Source organism: Sarcophilus harrisii, chromosome 6, assembly GCF_902635505.1.
Source record: "Sarcophilus harrisii chromosome 6, mSarHar1.11, whole genome shotgun sequence".
Classification (NCBI taxonomy): Eukaryota; Metazoa; Chordata; class Mammalia; order Dasyuromorphia; family Dasyuridae; genus Sarcophilus; species Sarcophilus harrisii.
The window spans coordinates 251,258,100-251,274,039 of record NC_045431.1 but is presented as its reverse complement, the minus strand read 5'-3'; the positions used below and the strand labels follow the sequence as shown (position 1 = coordinate 251,274,039).

Sequence of the window (15,940 nt, the reverse complement as noted above, 5' to 3'; positions counted from 1 at the left end):
ACAAATGAAAATAAAAATCTTATAAAAGAAAATTCTGAACATAAACATACAATTAAACAGATCTAAACAAAAAAAGAAAAGGAAGTAAAAAGAAAGGAAGGAAAAAAGGAAGGAAGGAAGGAAGGAAGGAAGGAAGGAAGGAAGGAAGGAAGGAAGGAAGGAAGGAAGGAAGGAAAGAAGGAAGGAAGGAAAGAATGAAAGAAGGAGGGAAGAAAAGAAAGAAGGAAGAAACGAACGAACGCATGAACGAAGATGGAAGTACTAACATTGTCTAGAACATTTAGACACATCAAATATATGATACTGGGAACTCCACAGAAAGTTTGAATATTTTGGTGGCATATTATTTAATATTTTCCCTGATGTTAGAGCATAAGATTTTCCCTACCTCCTTGAAGCCTTTCATTAACTTTAGATTTAATTGTTGTTAACTTATTGATTTGTTTGTGCATTTATATGTTTCATTGCTGTAGCTTTCATTGATGTGTTATTCTTCAGAATCATTAAAATTATACTCATCACTCTTAAATTCAAGAAAAAAGAAATGCCTCAGGCTATATTAATTAATATCAGTGAATAAACATGGTAGATGTCATTGTATAATCCTTAATATATTTCAATTACTTTATTTTTCTAAGAAAAACAGTCATATAAATGTCAGGGTCTTTTTCTAGTTATAGCATAATTTAAAGCCTTCTTTACATCTTCATTTCTCAGGCTGTAGATTAAAGGGTTCAGCATTGGGATAACCACTGTGTAGAATACAGCCATAATTTTTCCTTGAATTGGGGAGTACTTTGAACTTGGACACAAATAAGTAATAAGCTCAGTTCCATAAAATATACCAATAGCTGTAAGATGAGAAGCACAGGTTGAGAAAGCTTTACGCTTCCCTTCAACTGAATTCAAGCGTAAAATAGAGAAGAGAATATAGATATAAGAAGTAAGGATGATCAAAAGAGCCCCTAACATGTTTACCCCAACACAGATGAAAATGATGGTTTCATTCATTTGAGTGTCAGAACAAGAGAGTTTGAGGATTGGGGAACTGTCACAGAAAAAATGGTGGATGACATTGGAGCCACAGTAAGATAAGCTACTTATGTAACTGGTATGAATAATTGAGTTTAGGAATCCTGCTGTGAAGGCTCCCATGGCCATCTTCAAGCAGACTGCCCTTGACATGATAACTGGGTAAAGCAGGGGGTTACAGATGGCCACATAACGGTCATAAGCCATCAATCCAAAGAGGATACATTCAGTGGTTGTCAAAGCAATAAAGACATACAGCTGCAGAAAGCACCCAGCAAAAGAGATGACTTTTCTTTCAGACAATAAATCAACTAACATCTTTGGAGTGATAGTTGAAGAATAAAAAATGTCATTGAAGGACAAGTTGGTCAGAAAAAAATACATAGGTGTGTGGAGTTGAGAATCTATTTTGATTAATATAATCATTCCTGAATTGCCCATTAATGTGAGAGTATAAATGACCAAAAATAAGATAAAGAGTATAATTTGAAGTTCAGGTGAGTCTGTTAGCCCTAGCAAGATGAATTCAGTCACTGTGGTATAGTTTTCCCCAGACATTTATTCCAAATATCAGCACAGTCATACATTTGAAAATCCTAGGATTAAAGAAAATATGGTAAGGGGGAGATGGCTCATTTAGCTGAAGAAAAAGTATGAGGATCTTACAATTATAAGGAGATAGTAGCATATATTCTAAGTTTTGCCCCCCCTTAATCTCAACAACTCAATAAGCATATGCTAATTAAATAATGGGCTTTTCTGATCTTTACATTATTTAAACATAAGCTAAATACAGCACCCTATGCTTTTCTACTAGCAATTTAAAGGTAACTATTCAAAGAAATTTAAAACAAACAAACAAACAAACAAAAAACACCTTTGCAAAAAGCAAAACAAAACAAAACAAGGGAATATGACAAAAAAGAAAACCGAACGTTTAAAGATGAAAATTTTGTCCAATAGTAAAATCACTTAAGTTAGGCTCAAAGAGTATGTTTGTAAATCTTCATATAACCTGAATACTCAAAGATAAATCACAACTTCTCTGAGATACAGTTTCAACTGTTTATTTTTCTAGGAGGTTTGACTGGATGCTTTTAAAGATACATCCCAACTCAAACTCTAATATCCTAAAATCTCCTTGCTAGAATTTAGAATCTAGATTCTCTTAACTAAAGAAATTTCAGGAAAAATAATATTTATTTCACTCATTAAAGCACTCAGAGGGAAAAATAGCATTAATTAAGTACTTAATATATGACAGAGGCAGTTAAGTGATAAAATGGATAAAGTACTGTGCTTGAAATAGGAAAGACTCCTCCCCATGTGTTCAAATTTGGCCTCATTAAGTACATTAATTAACTAGCCTTATTAAGTAAGCCTTGTAAAGTAACATTAACCTGTTTTTCTCAGTTTCCACATTTGTGAAACAAGCTAGAAAATGATTTAACTAACTCCTCTTGTATTTCTGCAAACAAAACCCCAAATGGATTCAAGTGCTGCAAATACTGAACAATAACATTATGTGACAGGCAGTAACTGGATCAATAAGCCATACAGAAGATATAAAAACACTTTTTTGGTTATTATACTTCTCTCCTACCTAATTTATAGTACTTTAAAAAGAAAAAAAAAGCATGTGTCCAGGAGATATAAAAATCACATTATTAATGAATTGGAAATTAATTGGAAAAAATTAGGAAGAAGGACTGGATTTGACATACAAATCTGACTTATGAGCTTGGTGAACTGTATGCAACCCATTTGTTCTCTCAAAGTCTCAGTTACTTGAACTCTAAAATGGAAGGGATGATATCTGCATTATTTATGAGGAGGAGCTCTCGAAAATATAAACCATTTTATTTTATTTTTAAAATAATTCTTACTGCTGCCAGGAAGTGAGCTAGTTCAAGCCTTAAAAAAAAAAAACTGAATTAAAAATATAAAAGAAAAGAATACATACCAAAATTATAGCACCTCATGATGTAAATAATATCTTTGAAAAATGAAAATATATATTAAAATAACTTCCACACTTTCTTTTCCATTAAGACAGATTGATCAATTACACAACTTCCTAGAGTCTTAGTCTTCTTTCCAGTTTTTATAGTTAACTTTCATAAAGCTTTCTTCATATATAGATTTTGTTTTCTCATTATAAGAAATTAATTCCCAGTGCTATTAAAGCTTCTGGGAGAGAATCTAGATTTGTTTTTATTTTACCTTCAATCAAAATAAAATCAGAAAATTCTTTGGGAATCTATCTCTGGGGAATCATTCCACTAGAATATGATATAATATTGAAATGTGAAAAGATAATATAAGAGATCATAAACTCTTTCCTCTGGTTGCTTGATATGGGGTTACTTAACTATTTAAGCAATGAGTTGGGGAAATTAATGATAAAATGATGAAATATGTCATTAACAACACAGCAGATTGTACAGACATCATTTTAAATAATAAGATCAGGGTCCAAAGGGAACATTTTATGACATTAAAAACATCATAAGACCAGCTTTAATTGGATAGGTATAGAAACTTAGGCTCATAGATAATGAAATGCCTTCTAAAATCACTTAGAACTAACAGAATAGAACTAGGGTGGCAGAGAGAAGCCAGGAAGTTGCCTGAGCCCTTCCCAGTTTCCTTCATAAGTTACATAAGAACCAGGCTTCTAGACAGACTTTGGAATGACAGAAGCTACAACAAAATAAAGTGAAAACGTTTTCCAGCTTAAGATAATTTAGAATTTCTTCAGGAAAGGTCTGTCTCATTTGGGTACAAGGAGAGCACAGCATATCTTAGGCATGGTCCACACAAAGCTAGTGGGAAGCTCTTAAACACAGTACAAAAGTGAAATTCCTCAGTCCTCACTCAAAAGGACAATAGCCTTGCCTGCTAGCAGTATATTCTCCAGCCCTGCACAGAAAGTAAATTGCCAGCCCCAGAAACAAGGCAATAATCGAACTAGATAGGAATATTCCAGTGCAGTAAATTGTAAACTGCCAGCACCTGGGCCCTGGATCTCAAAGACAGTGGCCCCATCCATAATAACCCCAGCACAAGAAACTTGGGACAGTGTCCCACATAGTCTTGGAGAAGATCTCAACTTCAAAAAGCTTAAAAAATAAGCAACTAAAAGACAGGAAAAAACCACCTAGACCATAGAAACCTATCCCTAGACCATAGAAACCTATTATTGTAACAGGTATTATGTAAAACTTCAAAAGAAGATATGAATTAGTCTCAAAACTCAAAAAGCCTTCATGGAACAGTTCAAAATAATTTAAAAGTTAAATAAAGCAATAAGAGCGATGAGAGACAATCAATGTCTTGGGAAAGGAAGGGAAAATTGATTGAAAAATTCCTTAAAAAATACAATTGACCACTACACACCTTCTCAGATTGGCTAAGATGACAGGAAAACATAATGGTGAATGTTTGAGGGGATGTGGGAAAACTGGGACACTGATACATTGTTGGTGGTACTGTAACTAGATTGAACCATTCTGGAGAGCAATTTGGAACTATGCTCAAATAGTTATCAAACTGTACATATCCTTTAACTCAGCAGTGTTTCTATTAAGCTTATATTTCAAAAAGATCTTAAAGGAGGGAAAGGGACCCACATGTGCAAAATTTTTATGGCAGTCCTTTTTGTAGTGGCAAGGAACTGGAAACTGAGTGGATGCCCATCAGTTGGAGAATGGCTGAATAAATTATGATATATGAATATCACGGATTATTATTGTTCTATAAGAAACGATCAGCAGGATGATTCAGAGAGTCTTGGAGAGACTTACATGAACTGATGCTGAATGAAATGAGCAGAACTAAGAGGTCATTGTACATGGCAACAGCAAAATTACATGATGATCACTTCTGATCACTGTTAACTCTCAACAGTGAGATAATTTAGACCCGTTCCAATGGTTTTGTGATTAAAAGAACCATCTACACCCAGAGAGAGGATTGTAGGAACTTTAGTGTTATTCACAACATAGAATCCTCACGGTTTTTTGTTTTGTTTGCTTGTATTTTTTTTCTTCATCATTTTCTTTTCTGGTTGGATTTGAATTTTCTTGTACAGCAAGATAATTGCATAAAATGTATGCATATATTGGATTTAATATATATCTCTACCATGATTAACATATATTGGAATACTTGCTGTGAAAGAAGTGGGGAACTTGAACACAAGGTTTATGAAACGATAATATTGCAGAATTATCTACACATATGTTTTGAAAAATAAAAAGCTTTATCTTAAAAATAAAATAAAATATCAAAAAATACAATTGAAAAAATGGGGAAAAAAATCTGAAGGAAACACTTCTTTTAAAAATAGATTTAGACAAATGGAAAAGTGGCCTACAAAAATTAACTGAAGAAAACCATTTCTTAAAAATTAGGAATGGGAAAATGGAAATTAATGATTGTGAGATATCAAGAATCAAAATTAAAATGAGAAAAAAAAATAAAAAATATGTAAATTACTTTTTTGGAAAAACAACTAACCTGAAACATAAATCCAACAGAGCTAATTTAAGATTTATTGAATTTCCTGAAAGCCATGATAAATAAAGGCCTGAATAAATCTTTTAAGAAAACTTCCCTGATATCCTAGAATGAGAGAGTAAAATAGTCATTGAAAGAATTGTCTTGTTCACTTTCTGAATGAGATCCCAAAATGAAAATTCCATGGAATAATAGAGGTATATTCTAGAATTGTCAAGTCAAGGAAACAATACTCCAAGCAATAAGAAAAAAAAAAAAAAATATATATATATATATATATATATATTGAAGAGCCACTTTAGGAATGACTCGGGATTTAACAGCTTCTACATTAAAAAAAAAAAAAAAAATGGACTACAACCAAGAGTCTACTAGCCTGGAGTCTGAATGAAGATTGAAGCATACTATTTTATCTTTTTAATTGTTTGTCATTTCTTTTTCATGTGTTTTTCCCTTTTATTCCTATTCTTACTTCACAACATTTCTGATGGAGAAATATATTTAGCATTATTGTACATGTTTTATCCCACATCAGATTGCTTGCTGTCTTGGGGAAGGGAGAGAGAAGAAAAAAAAAAACAAAAAACTCCAAATCATGCAAAAATGAATGTTGAAAACTATCTTCACTCGTAATTGCAGTAAAAAGAAACTGCTAAAAAAAAAAAAAAAAAAGAAAAATAATAAACTAAATATAAAAGAAAAAAACAAGTTAAACTCTTTCTATCCTTAAAAAAAGAAGGTGAGGGGCAGCTAGGTGGCTCAATGGATAGAAGACCAGCTTTGAAATCAGGAGGACCTGAGTTCCAATCTAGCCTCAGACACAACACTTTCTAGCTTTGTGACTCTGGGCAACTCACTTAACCCCAATTGTCTTGGGGGGGGGAGGGGAAGTGATTGAGAACTTGAGAATTATATTTTTATTAAGAGAGTTAAAAACAGTATACATAGATTGAGGTTGACTTTTGTGTGATATCATAAAAAGGAAAATAAGAGGTAAGAAAAGGATTATACTAGAATAGGGAAGGGGTTTTAAAATGTGGCAAATTATATTGCTTGAAGATATACATAAGGCCTATTACAGTATAGGGGGGAAAAAGGAATGAATGAGCATTGTTTGAACTTGAAACTCATTATTATATTATTATATATATTAACCATTCTCCAAATTGTGGCAGCCTTTTTTGTAGTGGCTAGAAACTGGAAATTGAATGGATGCCCATCAATTGGAGAATGGCTAAATAAATTGTGGTATATGAATATTATGGAATATTATTGTTCTGTAGAAAATGACCAACAGGATGATTTCAGAGGAGCCTGGAGAGACTTATATGAATTGATGATGAATGAAATGAGCAGAACCAGGATATCATTATACATTTCAACAACAATACTATATGATGATTAATTCTGATGGATGTGGCTCTCTTCAACAATGAGATGATTCAAACCATTTCCAATTGTTCAAAAATGAAGATTGTTTTTATTCTTCATTAATCTTAGCACATTTACAGTGTTGTTTTACATTAATAAAAAAGCTAGAATTCAAGTTATTTTCTATTCAACTATTTTTGTATATTTTATATTAATTACTGCTATCATTTTTTTCTTTATTTTCATGCCTACATAAAATATTGAACAGGTATATCTTTTTTATAATACATCACTTGCAGGGTATTTTACCCAAAATGACATTAATGTTTTCAAAGGTATGATGATAAGTTGTGTAATGTTTGATGATGAAGAATATCATGATTATAAATTGAAAGACTTTGACTCTGCATTCCTAATTTCATTTCTATCTTTGTTTTAATATCACTCTTTGATAATTATGCTAAAATGCAAAGTCCAGGCTAGCTCCCTGGAGGCCTCAGGTTCAGCCAGAGTCAGGATAAGTAAAAGTATTTGCTCTTTAGGGGTAGAAGCAGGCAAACTGCCAGGAGTTTAGCCAAAGATCTTTTCTTGATTACATTTGGAGAGATAAAATTCAGAAATAATTCAGTCATTTATAGATGTCTAATAACCTCTCATTAAAACAGATCTGAGAGTTCCCATAGTTCTCGTTTTGTTCGGTATTAAATGCATTATAAAGCACTTTCTTAACTAATATGAATAAAACAATGACTAACTTGTTGCAGTGTTCTCATCCCCTCTTCCACCTCCAACACTCCTCCCCCTCCAAAAAATTCACAAAACAAAACATTGATTCCATATTTTAAACATTCTCCTATTGTCTTCTTAGGGTTATTACCCGGGATTTCAACTGATATTAGAAATATAAGTTTCTCATGCCTCCATTGAATTCCTTCATTAAATTTAATTTTAATCATTTTTCAATTTATTAATTTGTTTGTTTATTTACTTGTTTTACTGTTGTGGCTTTCATTGCCACTCTGTTCTCCATAATTATTATAATTAGAACTTCTATTGTCATGTAAAGTAAAATGGACAAACAAAAGACACACTAAGGCTACCTCAGCTAATGTCAGTAATTAGAAGTTGAAAGAATTACATATTTGAATTTTAATTTAAGTTTATTATCCTAAAAAATGTCATATAAGGGTTGGGATCCTTTTCCTAGTAAGAGCACTCTTTAAAGCTCTCTTCACTTCCTCATTTCTCAAGCTGTAGATTAAAGGGTTCAACATGGGGATAACCACTGTGTAAAATACAGATATAACTTTTCCTTGAGTTGGGGAGTAACTTGAACTTGGACACAAATAAGTAACAATCTCAGTTCCATAAAATATAGCAATAGCTGTAAGATGAGAAGCACAAGTTGAGAAAGCTTTGCGCCTCCCTTCAACTGAATTCAAGCGTAAAATAGAGAAAAGGATATAGATATAAGAAGTAAGGATGATCAGAACTGTTCCCAACATGTTTATCCCAGCACAAATGAAAATAATAGTTTCATTCATTTGAGTGTCAGAGCAAGAGAGTTTGAGAATTGGGGGACTGTCACAGAAAAAGTGATGGATGACATTAGAGCCACAGTAGGATAAACTACTTATGTAACTAGAATGAATAATGGAGTTCAAGAATCCTTCTGTGAAAGCCCCAAAGGCCATCTTCAGGCAGACTGCCCTTGACATGGTTGCTGGATAAAGCAGTGGATTACAGATGGCCACATAGCGGTCATAAGCCATCAGTCCAAAGAGGATACATTCAGTAGTTATTAGTGCAATGAAGACATACATCTGCAAAAAGCATCCAGCAAAAGAGATGATTTTTCTTTCAGACAATAAATCAACTAACATCTTTGGAGTGATAGTTGAAGAATAAAAAATATCAGCCAAGGACAGATTAGTGAGAAAAAAATACATAGGTGTGTGGAGTTGAGAATCTATTTTGATTAATGTAATCATCCCTGCATTTCCCATCATTGTGAAAGTGTAAATCACCAAAAATAATATAAAAAGCATAACTTGAAGTTCAGGGGAGTCTGTTAATCCTAGCAAGATAAATTCAGTCACTTTGGTATGATTTTTTCCTGACATTTATTCTAAATATCAGCACAATCACACACTGGAAAATCCTAGAAGAAAAACAAACAAACAAACAAAACAGTGAAGGAAGGGATGACTTAATTAAAGAATAAGTTTGAGAATTTACCAGTTACAAATTGCTTCTGGAATCAAGTTAGGTAGGAAAGAGTGATAAGTTGTATTTATTGTCTTATATTAAATAATTCATAAAGTATTTGTTTTTATAAAGGTGAACTTGATAGTTTTTGTGTTTATTTTTCTTATCCTTTATTAAGAATCTGCTGTACTTTATGCTTTATGTGAGAGATTTAAATGATAGGCAATTATTCAAATAAATATAAAACTAACAAAAAAGAAAGATAAAAGGAAGACACAAGTAAAATATGTAAATAAACTTGACAATGATAAAAAAAATTGCTTCCCCAGGGGGAAAAAATCATTTAATTTAGGTGCATAGGGTGTATCTTAAATCATCATATAATTTATGCCATCAAGAATATTTTACACTCTTTCTGGGATATAATTTCATATTTTTTTTCATGAGATTGTATGCTTTTAAAGACACATGGCAACTTTAAATCTGTGTTCCTATAATAAGTTTGCTAAATGTAAGATTGGTCAGGATTCTCTTAATTAAAGAATTAAAGTCTGATTAGAATCCTTCAGGAAAAGAATTTTATAAATTGTGAAATCAATCAATAAATAAGCATTTATTGAGTATTTATATTAAGGAACAATTGAATGGTGCTGTGGAAAAAGCATTGGGCATAGGATCAGGAAGACTCATCTTCATCAATCAAAATCCTGCCTGACATTTTTTTATTTCAATGTGATTGGGCAAGTCAATTAATTCCATTAGCCTCAGTTTTTCGTCTGTAATATGAGCCGGAGAAGGAAATAACAAAATACTCTAGTATCGTTGTTAAGAAAAAACCCATATGGGATCATGAAGAATTTGACACAATGAAGACTACTAAACAACATTAACAACATATGTGACAAGCATACAGAAGATATAAAACATTTTAAGATTATAACTTTCCTCACAATTTAATATACTTTAATTTGAAAAAGCATTCCAGAGATATAAAAATCAATTATAAGAATTGAAATTAATTGGAAAAACTAGAAGAAGGCTGGTTACATAATTGACTTATCGGCATTAATGGTTTATGCAACACCTTTTTCTCCAAAGTCTCAATTAATTGAACTCTAAAATTGAAGAGGATATATCATTATTTTAGAGTACTTTCTTTGGAAAAGAGCCTTTAGTTATTTAAAACTTTCTTAAATTGCAGAAAGAATCTTTTTCCAGAAACAAATTTTTAATTAAAAGTTTATTAAGAAGAAAAAAATAACCAAAATTATAGCAGAATCTAGTAAATAATACTAAAAATTATATAATTCAAATAATATTCACATATCTTTCCATGATCTCAGTATTGATCAATTACACAACTTTTAGTCTTAGCTCCAGCTCTCATTTTTCATTAATTCCCAAAAGTTCATTCAATATGCATTCTGCTTTTCTCTTATAAGTAATTAATTCCCAAGTGCTATTAAAGCCTTTTGGGAGAATCTAATTGTGTTTTTGATATTATATCTTCAATGGAAAAAAAATCAGAAAATTCTTTAGGCATCTACCTTTGAGGAATCATTTAACCAGAATAGGAGGAAATAGAGAGATGTGAAAATATTCTAGAGAAAAACAGTCTTTCCTTGGTTGACTGATATGCCTAGGGATTAATTTTACATGATTGGAGGTATATAACAATATAATATGTCATAATCAGAGTATGTACAACATCATTGAATAATAAGATCAGTGTAAGGAACATTTTGACATTAAACATCATAAACCACTTGTATGATCAATAGTATGTTAATTTTATCTATAAATTACTGAAAATTTACAAGAAATAGTTTGGAATTGAATTAAATGAAGATAGGTGAGACAATTTATTATGTCTTCTGTCCATTTTGTCAGATGATAAACTCAGAAAAGCAATTATGACTACAGAGTCATCTAGGTAAGTAGAATCTGAGAACAAGATTTAAATTGTACATATTGTCTTCCTTAGTACAAACCATTTTTGAGTTCTGTACATAGTGATCATTCTTATAGCTTAAATTCGAGCTCCAAAGACATCAATATTACTATTATATTACACAGATTTTAATAAAATTGAATTTAAGTATGCAAAATGAAAATATAGGTTGATTAAATTTAAATTAAAATAGAAATGTGAGGAAGATGAAGATTATTTACAAATGTTAGTGTGACCTGGACAAGTCTTGTAACTCCATTTGTATCCTGAGAAAAACTAGGAGACTTAGTTCAATGTAAATAATAAGGAATTTCTCTAGACTGAAAGAATTTAGTAGTGAACTCTAGGCATAGAAATAGATTTCAACTAATTATTATTCAAAGATAATTTTGAGCTCATTGTATATAGAAACTTTAGGTAAGCTTAAAGAAGGATACCTTCTAAATCTTAGAACATTATCTAGACATAGAACATAGGAGACAGACTAGGATAGCTGAAGTAATTGTGACTTATTTGCCTTACATGAAGTAAAGTTGAAAGGTTAGACATGACTTTGATACCTAGAAGCAACAAAATAAAGTGAAACGTTTGAGGTCACATACTTAAATAATTTAAAGTTCAGAAAGAGTCTCAAATATGTAAAGGAAAAACATATCTTAATGTCCACAAAAAGTATCATAGAACCTCTTTCAATGAGTACAAAGAATCTGAGTCCATCATCAAGTGAATGCTGACCAGATGTAGTGTTATCACTGTAATGGAATATTATCGTGCACCAGAAATGACAAGGCAGATATTCGAAAACTTGGAAAACTTTCATGAACAGATAAAGTAAACAGACTGGGCCTAGATCTCATAGCATGCCCCATCACACAATATTGCACAATGAAGAATTGTAAATGTCCACATATTTTAGGAAATCATGACTTCAGAAGCTTAGAATCATAAGATGAAAAAGCCAAACACCACCAGACATAGAATGACCTTTATGTATACATATATGTAAAATTTCACAACGAGAATGATTTCTCTAAATACCAAAAATTGCCTCATGAACATCATCTCAACAAATTGCACATGTATAAATAAAAGCATCCAAACTATGAATTTATCTACTATCAATGTCTGGGAAAGGAAGGAACTTACTGAAATTCCTTAACAAAACAATTACCACTCACCTTCTCAGACTAAGATGCAATGAAAAATATTTGTGCATTGATTGAGATTGGAAAATGGTACACTGATACATGTTAGTGTACATAATAATTCAACCATTCTGATAGCATGGAACTATATATAATGTTATCATAGTCTTGTAAATAGCCTTGAAACTTAGTATGTTTCTAGTTCTGTTTTTCAAAATGAAATTAATTAACAGAGGAAAGATTCACATTCAATCAGCAGTCACTTTTGTATGCAAGAATATGAAACCATTCATGATGCCCATTATTGATTAATTTCATTATGACTACTATATTTCTATATTTGTATTTAAAAATAACGATCTAGAGGATGTATTACACATAGAAGTCTATATGATACTATATATAACTATGCTGACATACATATAGCATGATACTATAGATGATATTGCATATGTTGAAACCAGTAACTGTTATATAACATATCAATCATTTTCTTGATCTGTTAACTCAAATTTCAGTTTATATTTCTTCCACAACTGTCTTTTGATTAAAATCATTATCAACGCATTAGAAGGATAAAACAGTAAGTTTAACTAATATCATTTAATCCAGTCATAAGGAAGTATTTGTAAAGGTGTGGCTTTTAAATAACTTAGCTGTTGTTTTTTTCTTACTTTAGGTTAATGTATTTGATATCCCTCCATGTTCAGATACATCATCCATTTTCTTTGCCTATATAATTTTGAAACTTTGTTAGGAAAGGAAAACTAAAAAGTTATACACAAATCTTCTAAAGACTATGCTACAATGATTTTTGAAAAATAATAAATTCTAAATAAATAAATTCTTCTAAAGATACTAATATTTTTAACTTAAGGATGGTAATAAAAAGACAGAAAAACTTTGTAATAAAAAGTTGACAAATGAGATTAAGTGCTACATAGGAATTATAAGAAATCATTTCATAAAGCATCAGAATGGAATACTTAATGATTGTAAGATATCCAAGAATAAAATAAAACTGAGAAAATAATATATTATTACTTGCTTTGGAAAAAAAGCTATACTCTGAAACCATAATTGCAAACTAATTTTAAATTATTAGATATTTCCATATCATGCCATCTTAAAAGTGAATATCTTTAAGAAGGAAACATCAATGATATCCTAACCAGAGAGTATAGTCATTGAAAAATTATTTGTTACTTTCTGAATGAGGATCCAAAAATTGAAATTTCACAGGAATAAATAGGTATATTTAAATTGCTCAATGGAACATATCTAATAGAAAGATAACAATATATATATTATATATATATATATATATATATCACTATATATATATTGAATGTTTCACTTGCAGGTAATGACTCTGTTTAATCAGCTATCCATTAAAAAAGAAATTGATACATAAGTCTATTCTCTGGAGTCTGAATTTAAAAAAATATTTGATCTTTTATAATAGTTGTCATTTTGTCATGGTTTCTTTAATTCCTATTCTTATGCATAAACTTTGATAAAATATATTTAGCATTATTGTCATGTTTTATCCGACAACTGATTGATTGTGTCTTGGAAAGAGAGAAGAAAGTAAAAAAAACTCCAAATCTAGAAAGATTTGAAAACATCTTCAATAATTAGTAGAAAATAAATTCTAAAAAAAAGAATGAATAGGAACCTAAATAAGAAATGAACAAAACAAATTAAAACTCTTTCTCCTTCAAAATGAAGTAAAAGCAGCTTAGGTGTCAATGTGAAGACTCTCAACTTTAAATCAGGTGGAGGACTAGTTCAATCTGCTCAGACTTCACTACTTTTAGCTTTGTAGAACTCTGGTTATTGCTCAGACTACATTGTCTAGAGTAGAAAGCTGATTGAAGTGACATCTATATTTTTATTAAGAGATCAATAATTACAGTTACATAGATTGAGTGATTGACTTTGTGTATATCTAAAGAAATTAGATTGTATGTTTAAAAGATTATCTAGATAGGAAGGTGGTTTTAAATTGGATTATTTGTCATTGAGATTATACAAGGCTCTATTACATCAGGAAAGATGAATGAGCATCTTTTGAACCTGAATATTGGATTTACTTATTATTGCAGCCTTTATTGTAGTGACTAGATAAGGAACTGAGAAATTGAATGGATGCTTAATGACTTGTTGAATGGACATAATTGCTGATTATTGAATACTTATGGAATATTATTATTCTCATAAAAATGACTTCAACGATGATTTCAATCAGAGTTCCATCAGAATCACTTAGCTGCAATTGATTTGGCAATGAATAGAGAACTGAATCTATTAAGATTTCTACAAAATACTAATGATGATTAATGATGGATGTAGCTCTTCTTCAATGGATTATTCAAACATTTAATTATTCAAATGAAGATTGATTTAATATTCTCATTAATCTTGAAGACGTTTGCAGTGTTGTTTATTGATTTAATAAAAAGCAAATTCAATTATTTTATATCAACTAATTTTGTATATTGCTTAAATTACCATGCATATTTTCTTATTCTGCCTAAATAAAACTATTGAAAGTATATCTTTATAATAATCACTTGAGGGTATATTACCAAAAGAAATTATATATCCAAAGATGACAGAAGTATATCGTTTGAACTGATGAAGAATATCATGACCTGACTAAATTGAAGATTGAATTGAAATCTAAATATCATTTCTATCTTATTCTTAGTCACTGATAAATGAAATCTAAGCAGGTAAGATTCTAGCTCTAGGATAGTCCAAGTCAGAAAGGTAACAAGCTGTGATCTTTAGTAGAGCAGGCAACTGTCTGATAATGCAAAATCTTTCTTGATTACATTTGACACAGATAATTCAGAAATAATTCAGTCATATAGATGTCAATAACCTCATTAAACAGATTCTGTTAGAGTTTCTTAGTTTGTTTGTTTGTTGTATTATGCTTATAAAGGACTTTTAACTAATAGTATTCAAATACATGACTAATTCTTAAAAGGTTACATTTATCTCTTCAATATCACCTAAATCCTCCAAACCCTCAGTCAAATTACAATTACAAATCATTGATTATTGTTTTAAACATTTCTCCTATTGTCTTTTAGGTCTTGTGCTAAGGATTTGCATTGATATATACAGAAATATAAGTTTCTACATCACATATTAATACACTGTTCCATTAAATTTAAGTTTTAATCATTATGTCAATTCATGTAACTTTCAGCTTTAGTCTTTTATGTATAACTTGTTATGGACTAGATGTTATTTCAGATATCTTAAAATTCTGATAATCACTGATTCTGTGACTAATTAGAATTCTTTATTGTCATTGTATTTTCAATAAATGTACAACAATTGTAAGACACATCATAAAACTACCTAAAGCTTAATTTGTAGTAATTAGAAGTTGATATAGATCATGAATATTTGAAGTTTTATTTAAGTTTATTATCCTACATATAATGCACATCATATAATGGTAGTTGATCTCTTTTCTAGTAGATACGCTAATCTCTGTTACAGCTGACTCCTTCTCATATTCAGACTATTAGATTAAAGGTTGTTTAAATCGATAAGCTCACCTCTGTAAATTACACCATATACTTTCCTTTGATGTTGTGTTGTTGTTATCTTGAAGACATCAATATAGAAAGTCTCAGTTCCATAAAATATATGCACTACATTGAATTCGAATGGTAAGTTATTATATTCC

General features: G+C 30.6%; 2 protein-coding genes across 2 annotated transcripts; both read right to left on the bottom strand.

The window, feature by feature from the left end:
- Positions 1-692: 692 nt before the first annotated feature.
- On the bottom strand, positions 693-1,901 carry LOC116419902 (olfactory receptor 5F1-like). The gene is given in 2 exon segments (XM_031942481.1): positions 693-782; positions 784-1,901. Coding segments are annotated over 2 exon segments (855 nt in total). The 5' UTR covers positions 1,591-1,901; the 3' UTR covers positions 693-734.
- A 6,030-nt stretch (positions 1,902-7,931) lies between these two features.
- Positions 7,932-9,373, bottom strand: LOC100932994 (olfactory receptor 5F1-like). The gene has a single exon (XM_003774619.2). The coding sequence runs from the start codon at positions 9,045-9,047 to the stop codon at positions 8,103-8,105; it is 945 nt and encodes a 314-aa protein (XP_003774667.2). The 5' UTR covers positions 9,048-9,373; the 3' UTR covers positions 7,932-8,102.
- Positions 9,374-15,940: the final 6,567 nt, after the last annotated feature.

Excerpts from the sequence above, each read along its gene's own strand:
- LOC100932994 (XM_003774619.2), bottom strand. The coding sequence starts at position 9,047 with ATGTCAGGAAAAAATCATACCAAAGTGACTGAATTTATCTTGCTAGGA.